The sequence below is a fragment of the Patella vulgata genome, chromosome 9 (assembly GCF_932274485.2).
Source record: "Patella vulgata chromosome 9, xgPatVulg1.2, whole genome shotgun sequence".
NCBI classification, from domain to species: domain Eukaryota; kingdom Metazoa; phylum Mollusca; class Gastropoda; family Patellidae; genus Patella; species Patella vulgata.
In genome coordinates, this window is record NC_065887.2 from 32,332,585 (window position 1) to 32,347,441 (window position 14,857).

General features: G+C 34.2%; 1 protein-coding gene across 1 annotated transcript in view; it reads left to right on the top strand.

Annotated features, from left to right (window-relative positions):
- Positions 1-13,013, top strand: part of LOC126807700 (ceramide synthase 6) — a 50,336-nt gene extending 37,323 nt beyond the window's left edge. Inside the window, exons 8-10 of the mRNA XM_050532449.1 lie at positions 1,750-1,871; positions 2,580-2,736; positions 3,865-13,013. Of these exons, the coding sequence (XP_050388406.1) occupies positions 1,750-1,871; positions 2,580-2,736; positions 3,865-4,008 (423 nt within the window). The 3' untranslated portion in view covers positions 4,009-13,013. The remainder of the gene's footprint in view (positions 1-1,749; positions 1,872-2,579; positions 2,737-3,864) is intronic.
- Positions 13,014-14,857: the final 1,844 nt, after the last annotated feature.

Sequence of the window (14,857 nt, forward strand, 5' to 3'; positions counted from 1 at the left end):
AATCTTTATGACTTGAACAGCTAAATCCATGATGTTAAAAGTTTTGTATACTAAACGTTAGCATGGGGCAGAACTTTATAAAAACCAAACAAATTCTAAAGTTTTTCTGATAATTACTTAATGAGTTGTTACTCTTAATCAGATTTTAATGTATAATAAATGTTTCATTACCGAAAAAAGTACAAATATGTGACAACTCTTGTTGACTGCCCGGACGATATACCTGCTTTGGGCGTATGTTTCGTTGCCTGGCAACCTATCTTTATCTGAATTTAAAAAAACATTCAACTATATTAACCTTACACCACAATCATCATAATTAACTGTCAGACAAAATTGCCGCTGCTTTTCCGCAAATAGTGTTAAAGTATGTTATATCAAGGTTGATGCAACGTAAAACATGGGTATCCCAAAGATTTCCGTTCCTTTCGATATTCCCGCATAACGGACCATAACTTCCTAGAAAGTGGCCCCTGATTTTACGAAAAAATCATGATTTAAGCCTATGGACCCTCTAGAGGTCACAATTTTTATCCGATTTTAAAAATCATTTAAATATATCATTGTTACACCCAGATGATGGTTGAGGTTGAATTTGTCCGACAAAATAGTGTAAAAGTATTAAATACCAAGGTTGTGGTATGTGGACCCTCTAGAGGTCACAATTTTTATCCGATTTTGATGAAACTTAGAATAAATGTTTAACCCAAATATCTCTGTTCTTTTCGATATTCGCGCATATGAGACCATAGATTCCTAGTTTATAGCCCCTGATTGTACATAAAATCACAATTTTAGTTTGTCACAATTTTTATCCGATTTTAAAAACCATTTGAATATATCACCGACTCACCATTACACCATAATAAAGGATTAAGCTCGAATTTCAGGAATATCGAAATAAAACTGCCAGACAAAATGGCTGCTCCTTGTATGCAAATACCCCCTTAGAGGTCACAGTTTTTGTCCAATTTTGATAAAACTTAAACTTAAAATAAATGTTTATATCCCAAAGATCTCTGTTCCTTTCGATATTTGTGCATTTCTAGAGGTCACAATTTTTATCCAATTTTGATGAAACTTAGAATAAATGTTTATCCCAGAGATCTCTGTTCTTTTCGATATTCGCGCATATGAGACCATAGCTTCCTAGGTTATAGCCCCTGATTGTACGTAAAATCACATTTTTAGTTTGTGAACCCTCTAGAGGACAAAATTTTTATTTGATTTTAAAAACCATTTGAATATATCACCATTACACCATAATAAAGGATTAAGCTCGAATTCCAGGAATATTGAAACGAAACTGCTGGACAAAATGGCTGCTCCTTGTACGCAAATACCCCCCTAGAGGTCACAGTTTTTGTCCAATTTTGATAAAACTTAAACTTAAAATATATGTTTATATCACAAAGATCTCGGTTCCTTTCGATATTCGTGCATTTGAGACCATAACTTCCTAGATTATTGCCCCTGATTGTACGAAAAATAACTCTTTTTGTCTTTAGCTTGTTCCCTATCCATCTCTTACAAAATCTTATCCATCTCTCGCAAAATCTGGGCATATCTTCCCTGGCAACCGCTGGTTTAACTATTATAACCAGAACTGTCAGCTCGTTATCTAATCTTCCGTAATGCCGCTTTAATTTTGTGGTGCAAGATTGTCAGTTGAAGATATTATTTAACATACATTCTTCAGTAGATTGTAACAAACAAAAATATTATAGTTGATTCACTCATGTTTTTCAGGCAGCAAAGTTGTTTAAATATATTGCAACTGTAAATAAGAAATGGCAGCCACTTTGTGATATTTTGTTTGTTATTTTTTTTATAATATGGATAGCTACACGATTAATAATATTTCCAGTTTGGTAAGTATTTGCAGAACCTCTAAAAATTTATCAACATTAAGTCTCTAGCAAAAATTTGTTCATTGATAAATTTATTTATATAAATCCTGTATGCTACTATTTAATCAGTATTAGTAAACAAACTTTATGGGACAGTCAACCATAACGTAAAAGCATTGCCTTTGATCCCTTTGTAACTCAAATCTGCTTGAAATTTATAAGCTATTTTCAGTTTCTTTACCTGGGAATATAAATTTTGAAGCTTATGACCAAGACATTACCTACACATGGAAGAATAATCTGCTTCATCACCTTGACATTTGTACAGTGAAAACATGATAAATACCTAGCACCAACAATAACAAATACTATGACATTTAGAAACATACTTTCGATACTTCCAAGTCCTTCATTCTGAATTTTTCGTTCTTTATTTTGGTTAAACAAACTACTGCTGCCACTCCAGGGATATTGTTGTATGATTGCAATATGGCTTCCTTTCCCAGCGTAGAATGGCAAAGGAGAGTGCTACTCTGAAATAAGTTCATACAATTTTACTGTACAATTGTATTCTGGTTGCCAAATTTCGGTAGTACAATCTTCTTTCTCAATAATATCCATCTGAAACCAGAGACTTTCTGATAATTAGTGGCAGAAAAGATAGGGCTTCACAATCTAAAATAGAGAGAATGGTATTTTAGTAACATTTATTTATTTTTCTAATTTCAGGATAATTTATAATACACTGTTTCTAGCTCCAAACTATTTTGGTTTTCCACCTCTATATTTCCTGATCAATTTTATGCTGGTTGCATTACAAATTCTTCATATATTTTGGTCAATTATAATTGGAAAGATAGCATGGAATGCCATTAATAAGGGGGGCGTAAGTATTAAAGCCATTGCTATTTGTGTAATCAAAAATTTTGACATACAGTGGACTGTCAAATCCGACATCGCTGCGATATTTGAGCGGTAAAAGTGCCCACAAGGACTAATTTCATACTTCCGCTTGAACAGTACTGTAGGTCATGTCTGTCATTAATTTATCTTCTTCGCACACTTGTCTTTGGTGTCAAGTGTTCATTGATAATCTGTCGTTCTATGTCCAGGTCGTCGCCACACGGTTCGGATAGATCCAACAGGTGTTTCCAACAGGTGCTAGGAATATTTTTACGACTGTGAATAATTCATGGGAAAATTTGTGGGTATTCTTGAGTATTTGTCACAACTATCTTACAAGAGATTATAAAATTATCAAAGTAATCACCAAAAACCTACGCGAGCGAGTTTGAATCTTGCCAATAATTGATTAGTGATTGCTTGTTAATCTTTTGTGGCTTCACACCCACCGATTGAAGGCCGGATTATACAGTGTTGATTCAATGGAAATCATGTGACGGGACGGCTGATGTGATTGATGTCATAATTCGGTATATTCAGAGTGCAGATTACTCTAAGATTTTTGGGTTGAAATAATAAGGAAATAAATCGGGACATGAAAATGATGTCGGATTTCACAGAGAGCCGGAGTATTCAGAGGTCTGATGTGGCAGAGTCCACTGCATAAACAATCTGATTAAGATTTGATGTTATTTAATTTGTTAGCTTGTGGATGATCTGCATGCTGAAAGTTATCATCCAATTGTATTGACATCCAATTGGATTGACAAAGTGCTTAATGTTCATGAGACTAAGAATTTCCAATCTTTACTGTTCAATTTTTATGAACTCATAAGGGCTAAAGCTGTCGTCTTGTATTCTAGAGTGTGTGTGAAAATGCCATCTGTGTGTTGCAGTCAAAGGTTGTAAAATTTCTAAGAAAAACAAATACACCTTTTCCAAGATCCATTCCCACAATTTGTAGAGATGAGGCAGAATAAATTGGGGACTCTCTATGAATAAGGTTAATGTCAGTAGACTCCCGACAATGGAGTAAAAGTTATGAACAAGTGTACTATTGATGGTATGCAGCAGACAGTGACATCATACTATGCTTTTTTTTTTTTATCAGATTGAGAAAGATGAAAGAAGTGACAGTGATATAGAAGTTTCTGGTGAAGAAGAAAACTCAAATAAACCAGAATTCATTATAAACGGTTCCCACAATCTACGGAGTAGAGTTACCCAACAGGAGAGTGTTAATAGCCATAAATAGTTCATACATGTAAATATGTGTCTGCTTGGAAAATACGCTTTGTCTTATTTTTTTGTTTCCTGTATGTATGTATATATATATATATATACACCACAGTGTATTGTTATCTAACTATTCATTGTTTTTATACCCCTACATTTAATGTGAATGTATATCGTTGTGTCCTCTATCCGTCATTCGCTTTCCATCCACAACGTAATGAATATTTTTCAAATTTGCAGGCATTGTCCAAGATCCCTATCTAAATTCAATGCTTCATGATGGCAATTTTTGACATTTTGTGAAAAAAGATAATGGTGACAGTTTTTGATGGAATTTTTCAAAATTTGGTGGAGTTGTTTATTAGGGACAGAGTTCTTAGTGGATTTTTGTTAATACTGTTCTGCATAATTTTTTGAAAATAATTTTCAAGTTATGACAGACCCTGCTGCTGATGGGTATAATATTGAACCTGTGCTGTTCTAGCATTAATGTTATTTTTTTATATATAAACTACGCACTATTAGGAATCACATTTATTATCTATGACAATTTTTGAAATGTTCATATAATGGCCATATAAGGCATGTATATAATTGTTATTATTTTTTTTAACCAATACCCCTTGTTTTTATTTACAATTCAGTTTTACTGCAAGTTAAAGAGATTTAATCTGGGTACTAATATTGAATTTGTTTGGATTGATTTGATGTGTTATTTTAATAAGTGATGGAAAAACTCTATGCAATTAGATTTTATTTACGTTCGTTTCATTTTTGACATTATGTTAACAGTGCAAACCAGGGTTCTTAATCCTTTTGAAATGAACCGGTCACGTGTAATGGATAGTCGTCTTTTCAACGACAGCCATGTTTGTTTGTCGTACTCTATTCACAACAATAATTTCATAACTGCATAAAATATTCAGAATAATAATTCCGAAAACTCTGAATAAACAATGCCTTGGCAATTGCATACTTGTATTCATACCTCGACATATATCGAAATTTATATTCAAAATTTCAGAAACTTGCATAATGCATATCCTACTTTTGCTTCCATCCTAACAAATAGATGTTATAATTTTGTAAAAAGAAAAACTACAAGTAAATATATATTAGTTTCTTTGATTATTTTATTTGTAAGTACATGTCAATATATATAAACAAATTAGTTTCCATGTATAGTCTGAAATAAGTTGTATGTACGAAAGATCTATACTAATGTCCAAAAGAAAGTATACACTGTCCATTTTGTGCTGCATCAACCAAAGTCGTTTTTCCATGGTATACGGTATTTGGGTAGAATGTCAATTTGTTTCACATTTTTATTTTGCTTAGAAATGTTGAGTTTGGACACAAGAGACCAACCCAGTAATGCTTTATCAAATGTTTTTAATCTAAACAAAACTTAGTCATACTTTTAGTGTGTATACTTTCTTTTGACCTCAGTATAGTTAATTTATTTTTAGATTATTTTATTTTCAGTTTTACCGGTATACAATTGTTGGGGTTTTAGATTAGTTTACTTTTGGTTTTACCAGCATACAATTGTGAATGGAAAGATGACAAGGGGGGAGCCATCCAGACTTATTCACATTAGCCAATCTAGATTCTCTACATTTAAATGACATCTAAGTTCTGTCTGGAAAATCACCTTTGCATTCAACACTGCTAACTGGTAGCATCCTCTTTATTTCCATAAGCTTCATCATATTTTGAAATTGATTTTTTAAACAACTGGTATGGCAGCTGACCAGTAAATCATCTGGCGTATAATGGGGCATTCCGATAAAACTGTGTTTGTTTTCAGTTTTAGAAAAATGTCTAGAATCACTTGTAACACAATATTCTTTGGTTTAAAAAAGGCAAACACGGAAAGAATTTTGTTGTCAAGATCAGATACACTGTCCACAACCCTAGTCGGGGATCACGTGGCTAAGTGGGTAAGACGCTGGCTCGCTAGCCTGGAGGTCGGGTGTTCAATCCCTGCATTGGCCGAGAAAGTTCATCCAGATTTTCCAGCGTGGTTTCCCCTTGTCAGTGATGCAGGGCGGAGGGCCTGACAAGGACAGCTGTTTAGTCGTTCGGATGGGACGAAAAACCGAGGTCCCGTGTACACATTGGCGTGCACGTAAAAGATCCCTTGCCAGTTGGAATTCAATATAAGGGTACGCCGTAGCGCCGCTGCCCGGGCAAAATTTCCCTCAGCACACTGTATGGCGTATGCCCGTCTTCATTAGCCCAGGTTAGGAGCAGAACAGTAGGACGTTAAACCCCATTTCATTTCCACAACCCTAGTCACTGTTTTTGTTGTTGCTGTTAAAAACCTGTCTACTGTCTGTCTCATACCCCCTTTCCCCAAGTGTAATACCTGTAACATTCTGCTTATTGCCCATTCAGATGGGGTGACAAACCGAGGTTCTGTGCACACATTGGCATGCACATAAAGAATTCTTGACAGTTGGAATTAGAAATAAGGCCGTAGTGCAGCTGTCCAGGCAAAGTTTCCCTCTTGGCACACTGTATGGCATATGCCCATCTTCATTAGCCCAGTAGGAGCAGAACAGTAGGCATTAAAACCCCATTTCATTTCATTTCTGCTCAGTGCGGGATACACCTAACAAATCTTGCAAAAATGCTGTATAGAAAAGGAATTTATTAGTTTTTAAGCACAAATATAAGGCATCAGCCATTATATCTGTTTCCGAGTTATCTCCAGCATTTTCAACAATGCTGGCAATTTTTTTTACAAGTGGTTCTACTGTGTTTATCATAGATAGCCATCAGACTTTACAAACTTCTGATGGCTTTACAATAGGTTCATCAAAACGTTTTGCCAAATTTTTAATTTTGACAGCTACTTTGGTGACCGACAAAAAAATAATGTCACAGTGGTCAGGGTACTTTCATTAACAGCTCTGTCAGTATCAGCCTTCGATACATCCACAATAGCAAGGGCAACACAATGAACTTCTATAAGTAGTGGATGGTTTTCCTGTAGTAAGGCTGCTACACCACCCCGTTTTCCCCAACCTTAGGGCGCCCCATCTGACCCCAGGCCAAAAATCTTCTTGTTTTGTTGGCTTATAAAAATGCGATAATGACATTAGTGATAGCAACTGCATTGCATTCTTTCACTTCAGCAAGTTTCCACCCTTCAAATAATAGAAATAAAAAATTAAGTGTTTCTCAGAGGAAAGATCCATGCTGTCATCAAACATGAAATTTACGAGTCAGACTGGCTCGGATATTTGAGAGTATCACTTTCTCAAGTTTACTAGAAATTAAAGAAATAAATTCACCACAAGAATTAAAATCATGATATAATTTTTTTGTCATTTCATGTTCCTGTCAAATCGTTCAATTGTTCATACTTTTTGATGGTAATGTTTCTTTTGGCCATGAAATACACATTTCGACTTAACAAAGTCATTGAACTATCCGCCTGGTCCAAAACAATTTCAGTAGATTTAGTAATTAAACTATTTGTTGCCGATAAATGGGATTGTCATTCTACCAAATTACATCAACATAACATTTTTGACTCAAATCAAAGAGTGCTTTATAGTTGTTGTGATATTCTGTTGAATATGACCCATAACTCAACATTAGGGAGTTGAGATATTCAGTCAGTAGCGATCTCATCAAATGGCAGAGTTATTGTCCGAATATTTGATTCAATTAATATTTCAAATAGTTATTTTGGTTGTTTTTGCCACATTTTCATTATCTCCCTCATGACATAATTCAGTAATTCCTTGTGTTATTTTGTAGAACCTATCATTATTATGTATTTGCTTATTCTGATTAAAGTTAGAATCTGTTTGATTATATATCTCTGAAAATATAATTACTGGTATGTAGCAATTTTTACATATTTTGCCTATATTTTATTACATTTTTTAATATGATTTTTGTGCATGGCACAACTTTTCAAGTTTTACTATCTGTATGTTTACACATCTAGACATATTCTATTTTTATTCATTTGTGAATGTTTGCACTGTTTTCTTTTTATATTCAATTATATTACTCAATAAGCAATTTATATGTCTGTGTCTTTCGTTATAAATAGTTAAATTACTAAGGGTGCAGAGACAAATCAACAGATAAAACCTAATTACTCCCCTTTCCTCGGAATGTTTTATATGCCAACATTTCATGTGGGAGTGTATTGTCGAAACTCCTGTCCGTCTGTCAACAACTCTCATAAAGCTCTTTGATATATTTTTTTTTTATCAAATTTGATTTGTTAAGGAGGGTTCCTTTCATAATTCAAATTTTTTTGAAGTTCCATCCGCTGTCACCGAATGCTTGTAAATCTACAGGGTTATTGAGATTACGTTTTTTGGACATACTGGGATTATTCTGCTAGTCCAATCTCAGCCTTTAATTTTATGCCACATTTCAAAAAGCTGATGGTTATATATGCAAACTATTTAATCAACCATGTTCATACATGTACAGATCTATTTATATTAAGTTGTTGTATTACAAATATATGAATTATTTTTAATTTAAGTCTGTCGACAGACATAATATAAATAATTATAATTGTCCATGTTCTATACAAATACTCAAGCTTGATGTTGAACACAGGTTCAAACATTGTAGTTGTCAGCAGCCATATTGTTAATAAAACTTAATAATAGCCTACAAATTGAGTCTATAGGGTTGCTTATTACCAAAGAGAAATTGTGTGTCAGCGGGGTGTTCTCACTTTCCCAGCAGCTATTGTTTACCAGGTAAAATCATTGGACCAGTACTAATTGGGGTAACAATGGTGTTAAAACTATAGTCTTTTTTTTTTCATATCAATATTAACCACTTCACATAAAAGTTATTTTATTAACAAATTTAGCATGTACATATATATTTTTCATATCAATATTAACTACATACAAGTTATTTTGTTAACAAATTTAGTATTGTACATGTATATTTAAAATCCGACTAAATGTGATATCGAATTTCCGTATTCATATAAAGTCGTCAAACCAGTTAATAATCTTTGTTTTTCATCATGTATTCTTCTGTTTAATTCTATGTATTTTCTTTTCTTTGGACGTGAAACGCGTCCATTTCCATATTGTAAAATTTGTATCTCTGTGTAACCCTGTTCTATGAATCTAAAAATATTCGGATGGTTTGACGATACTTTCTTTAACTTTGAATGCCAACCTTCAAAATTGTTGGTTGTTCTTGCACCTTCAGTATAGAAATGGTTCCATAAACTTATATCTACACCTTCGACCCACTGTTCTGTAATATAGTCTGCCAATTCGCGAACCCCAGGAATATCCATATCCACATCTTCTAAGGAGTAAAACCAAAAGTCTTTAATATCACCAGGTTTTATAAGGGCTAACACGGCCGCTCGTTTCACAAAACTAGTCACAGAATTGTTCTCACCATACAGTTTCTGCAAACCATGTTTCTGGGCATTTCTCCAGATAGACTGTCGGAAATGGAACATACAACCTTTAAGGGTGCAGTTAAATTCTAGACGAACTGCATTCTGTGCTGCTACTTCGAAGTCTGTGAAGATGGTAGTTGGTTGTAGGTTTAAATTTAATGAATTGGATTTCTCTTTCAGTATCTGGAAAAGTTTTTGGTATGTTGACTGTCTTTTATCTGGCATAAGGGCGTATACCAACAGAAACATCTTGATACCAATAAAAGCATGGATAGTGTATAGTTGATAATAAAGGGTTGGACAAATAGCGAAGGTTCCGTCGCAGAATAGGATATTGGCTGCTGCTAGTTGGTAGAGATTTTCTTGGGTGCAGAATACTAACATCTTATTCTGGTATTCTGCATGAAGTAAGAAGTTTTCACCATTTTTTGTTTCTTTATAACATTGAGGCAGTTCTACATCACATCGGTTCTTTGGTATAGTTGGTAAATTTTGGGATATGGCTCGATATAACATGGAATGTGCACTGTAAAAAGTTTGTAGAAACTTTACAGTCATCTGCTTCTGAAACTCGTAAATCTGAAAAAATATCAAAAATTGAAAACTATTATATTATATATATCTATTGTCAATATTTACTAAATTTCTTGGTATATATAGTGGAGTAGTTGATTTTAGTTGGGGTTTTTTTTTCAAATGTTGATTTATTTCACTTACTGTTAATTTCTTCTTGGTAAACTGCTGGAATTGGCTTAGCATCTGCTTTAACCGATTCTTTCATTGCTGTAAAAAACATGTCAACTTTTAATTTGGTTGGATCAGCTTGATGATTATGGATGTTTCTGTGGGTAGTAACCAGGTCATTCCTGGTATTGCAAGTAGCAGGGCATTCACGAACAGTACACCTCCAGTGAATGGTGGCTCCTCTTCTTGTCTTAACATTAAACTTATAATTATCATAAACTAGGCTTCGAGTACCTCTCGAGTTTGGAATGAATCTAACATACAATTTGAACTTTCAACTATTTAATAAACTTTTATCATAAACAGTGTTCATCGTAATTAAGTATAAAATTAAACTGACATATGAACAAAAAATCAGACTGTGATTTATAGTTCACACATGTCATAGGTTAAATTGAACTGTTCATGCAATAATTAAAACAGAGTATATAACTCAGTAATCTATAACTAATCCCTAATCCGCCTAATTAGTAGGGTTAATCTGCTGGGAAAGTGAGCACAAACCTTGTCAGCATTAGCAATGGTGTTCTTCCAAATAAGAGAACTTGTTTAGCAAACGTAATTAACCATATGTCTTTGTTAAAATATATGGTGTAGAAATAACCTCCATCATTGTATACCATGAACTCTGTATATAAATTATTAGTATATTTGTTTAAGACACATAAAGAAGGCAAAATTTGGGATCAGTGCAGTATAATGTCAAATTCAATAACAGAATTGATTGATTTGAATAATATTTGGTTTTAAACTTTATATTTAAATTTTATTCTGTCATATTGTTTTGGTTTGATAGAGATATGGATTTTAACAGTTTCAATTTACACTGCCAAAATATTGACCAAATGTACATGTAATTGTGTACTTGGTCCCAAAGAACAAAACCTTTAAGATATGGATGGAGCAGTTTAAAATAAAAACAAAACAGATGGAATTTAACTAATTCTACAGGACTGGAAATTTAAAGGAGATCCCTAATGATTGATGAATACATGTTAATACTGTTCTGAATCTTCAGCACATGCACGAAAGGGTTGACAACTTGGCTAAATGTTTACATCATGTGGTTTGTTAGACAGTTGGAAATGGAGAGATATTTTGTCTTCCCCCTTATATCTAGTCTCACTTGTCTCGTAAAGACTTTTTCTCTGTCAACTTGACATGACTTTTGAAGTTGAAATATATGCTATATATCTAATTATTGTAATGAAGCCTGCGACGTTTAAGATGTATAATCATGTTTCAAATTATGTTTATTTTGATTACCTCTAAGATATTTTTAAAGATATTTATATTTATGAAAGTTATATTTTTCTTATGACTAAATTCTGTTTATTGATAAACAGGAATACAATTTGAATTGAAACAAATTTACCTTCAGATGGTATTAGCCTAATTTAGATTTTAAAATTTATGATTAAAATATAATCAACTGATTTATAAAATCTTGTTGAATTATGTTCAAATATTTTAAGGAATCTTTCTTGATATTAATGTGAATTTTATATTAGATTAATTAGTTTTGTGGAATTGGGCTTTTTTTTAAATTGTTTGATTTTATTTTGTAGTAATGGAATGTAACCTAAGTTGTTATAAGATATACTAGAATTTATCAAATTGTACATATGACATAATAGAATAGATTTTTTGTTTCTGTTTTTTTTTTTCTTTTTTTTTAATAAACACTATTTTATTGAATTTTAGGATTGGGAAACAGGCAAAGCCTATATAATCCTTCTCCCCAAATTTGAGCAAACCCAACAATTATTAAAGAGGCATTATCACTTCCACCAAATTTTGCTGACAATTAAAAATGAACATGCCTTATGTAACTGTGTAGTCAGTCCTATCACCTTAAATGGAAAATCATTTTTTAACTAATTGCTAATGTCTCTCTGATAATAGTTATTATTATTGTTCGATTTATATAGCGCTTCATTACACGTGAAGTGTTTGTGTATTTGTATTGCATATTCTAGGAGTAACCTTGCCATATCATTGAACTATAATATGAATCTAAATTATGGAATCAGTGTTCAAGATAATTTTTATAGTCATCCGATTTCAATGTTGTCTTACATCCACCAGATCCCAGATAAGTTGACGAATAACATTGTTATTGTTCATTAAAGTCTGTGAACATATTTCAGCGTATTGTAAGGATACATGAATAGTTGCCAAATTAGTAATTGTCCCTGAGATCTTGGCCGCAATCAAACTTGAATGCAATTCATAAACAATTTTCGAAGCTATTGCTTAGCCAAAGTATATAAAAATTAGCTTTGTTTCTCATTTGATTATAATCGCTATATCGCTATAAATCCATGGGATTCTTGAAGTTAACTATACTCGTGAATTACCTGCAGAGTGATTACCCTTAACAAAAATAGTTATGGAACGCAATATTTATTCAATTCACTCTTGTTAATATACTTGTTTTCAGCATAAAAACTAATAAATACTTGATATTTGTTTATTTTGTGCAATGTCTATTTTCTGTCTTGTCCGCAGGTTTATCTTGTAGATTTTTGTTTTGCGTGTAGTGCGGTCCTCCTGCACTTACTATTAAGAGTATTCAATTGACTGGTGCAATTTCCTAAACCTCCAAGAGGTCATTTTGAAGTTACTTCTGGTGGCAGTAATTTTGTAAAGAAAATGAATTAACATAATTTGAGAAACAATATTGTAATGTATTTAAAGAATTGGTGTCTTATTTCTGGTCTTATTTACTATGTTATTCATAATATTCATCATTTATGTTCATTTTGTCCACCTCGACAAAAAAAATTAATAATGATTTTTGCATGTATTTTGATAACCATCCTATCTTATCGCAATTAAACAAAGTTTACACAAATAATTTTCTTGGAATGTTTGTTGATTTTTTACCATCATCTATTTTACAGGGATGGATAATGTCTGCTGTAAATCCTAGACATTCAACATGGCAGAGAGAGAGAGAGAGAGTGAAACCTATTGGACACCCTCAAAAGCTTCGGGAGGCTGGAATCAGAGGAGACTTGCTTCTGTGGTTCAAAAATTATTTGTATAACAGAAGCAAAGCTTTGTAAAAGTGGGGCTCCTGATCCCAAGACCGTCCCTGGTGGTGTACCACAAGCTCTCTCCTCGGTCCCCGTCTCTTTCTTTTATATATATATATATACTCAGCCAAATTAAAAACTTGACACTCGGGATTTTTGGGACTAGATTTTTAATATTTGGTTTAAGGCAACTATTTTAGTGTTATGTTGTGCACAGACGAACATGACATCAACAGAAAGCAAGAATACGTCTCGCCGAAAGTCCTTGACATTGATAACGTTCGTGATGTCACAGTACCCCCCCAAAACAATCGGAATAAAGTGTTTAGTAACGGTTGTGGCCTCCTCTAGCGTCTCGTACTGCCACACAAAGTCTTCTCATGGATGTCAGAACATTAGTAAACACTACCCGAGGAAGACGTCGCCACTGCTCAGCAAGAGCATGTTGAAGGTCCTGCAACGTCAGTGGTGGATTCACTTGCTGACGAACACGTTGACCCGGTTCGTCCCAGATGTGTTCAATAGGATTAAGGTCGGGGCTAAGCGACGGCCAATCCAGGACATGGACACCGGCATTTCTTAAAAAATTCTGGGTAGCAATTGCTGTATGGGATCGAGCATTGTCTTGTTGAAACGTTAGTCCAGGCCCATGTCTCTGCATAAACGGAAGAAGAACAGGTTGCAAAATCTGATCCCTGTACTGGACAGCATTTAAGTTCCCTTGGACAACAAGAGAACGTCCATGTGCACAAAAAGAACCCCAAACCATGACGCTGCCGCCACCAAATCGGTCAACTTCTCTGACGCATACTTGAGCGTAACGTTACCTCGTCTGCGGAACACTCGGACCCTGCCATCGGCAAATCTCAAAGTGAATCGAGATTCGTCACTAAAGACAACCGAATTCCACTATCTTTGAGTAAATCTTATGTGTCTTGTGGCCCACACAAGTCGGTTACGGCGATGAAGAGGTGTCAATATTGGTCCATTATAGGGCCTCCGAGCTCGAAGACCAGCAGCCTGCAAGCGATTTCGAACAGTTTGTGCAGTTACCCTTCCACCAAACATCTCTCTACTTGTGGAGGTTGCAGTGACAAATCTGTTTCTAAGATGACGTAATCGTATTGCTTGATCTTCCTGGAGTGACGTCATACATGGCGCCCCCGACCTTACGCGGTCGGCAATAGTTCCAGTTTGAAGCACTCTCATTCTAAGATTAATTATTGTCTGGCGTGAACAATTAAAGGCTCTTGCAACAGTGACCACAGACTGACCAGCATCGAGCCTACCTAAAGCACGTAGACGTTCTACATTTGAAAGGCGCGGCATTTTCTAACAAAGATGAAAATAACAATTTTAATTTGTTTTTCCAGTTCACGTTGCGTGTTCAGTTTAAGCAAAATAGCATCGATTGACCTCACGAGTTTGTCTCATAGCACACTGTATGGCGTATGCCCGTCTTCATTAGCCCAGTTTAGGAGCAGAACAGTAGGACGTTAAACCCCATTTCATTTCATTTTGTGTTTGCACGGGTTTTTCAGGTTTTTCATCTTTATATGCTCAAAAGTCACGTGATCCACGTGACTTTACAATTTTATGAAATTAAAGGCTTCTTACTACTTACTATCGTTAGAAACACTTTAAAATTTATTTGACTTACCAGAAAA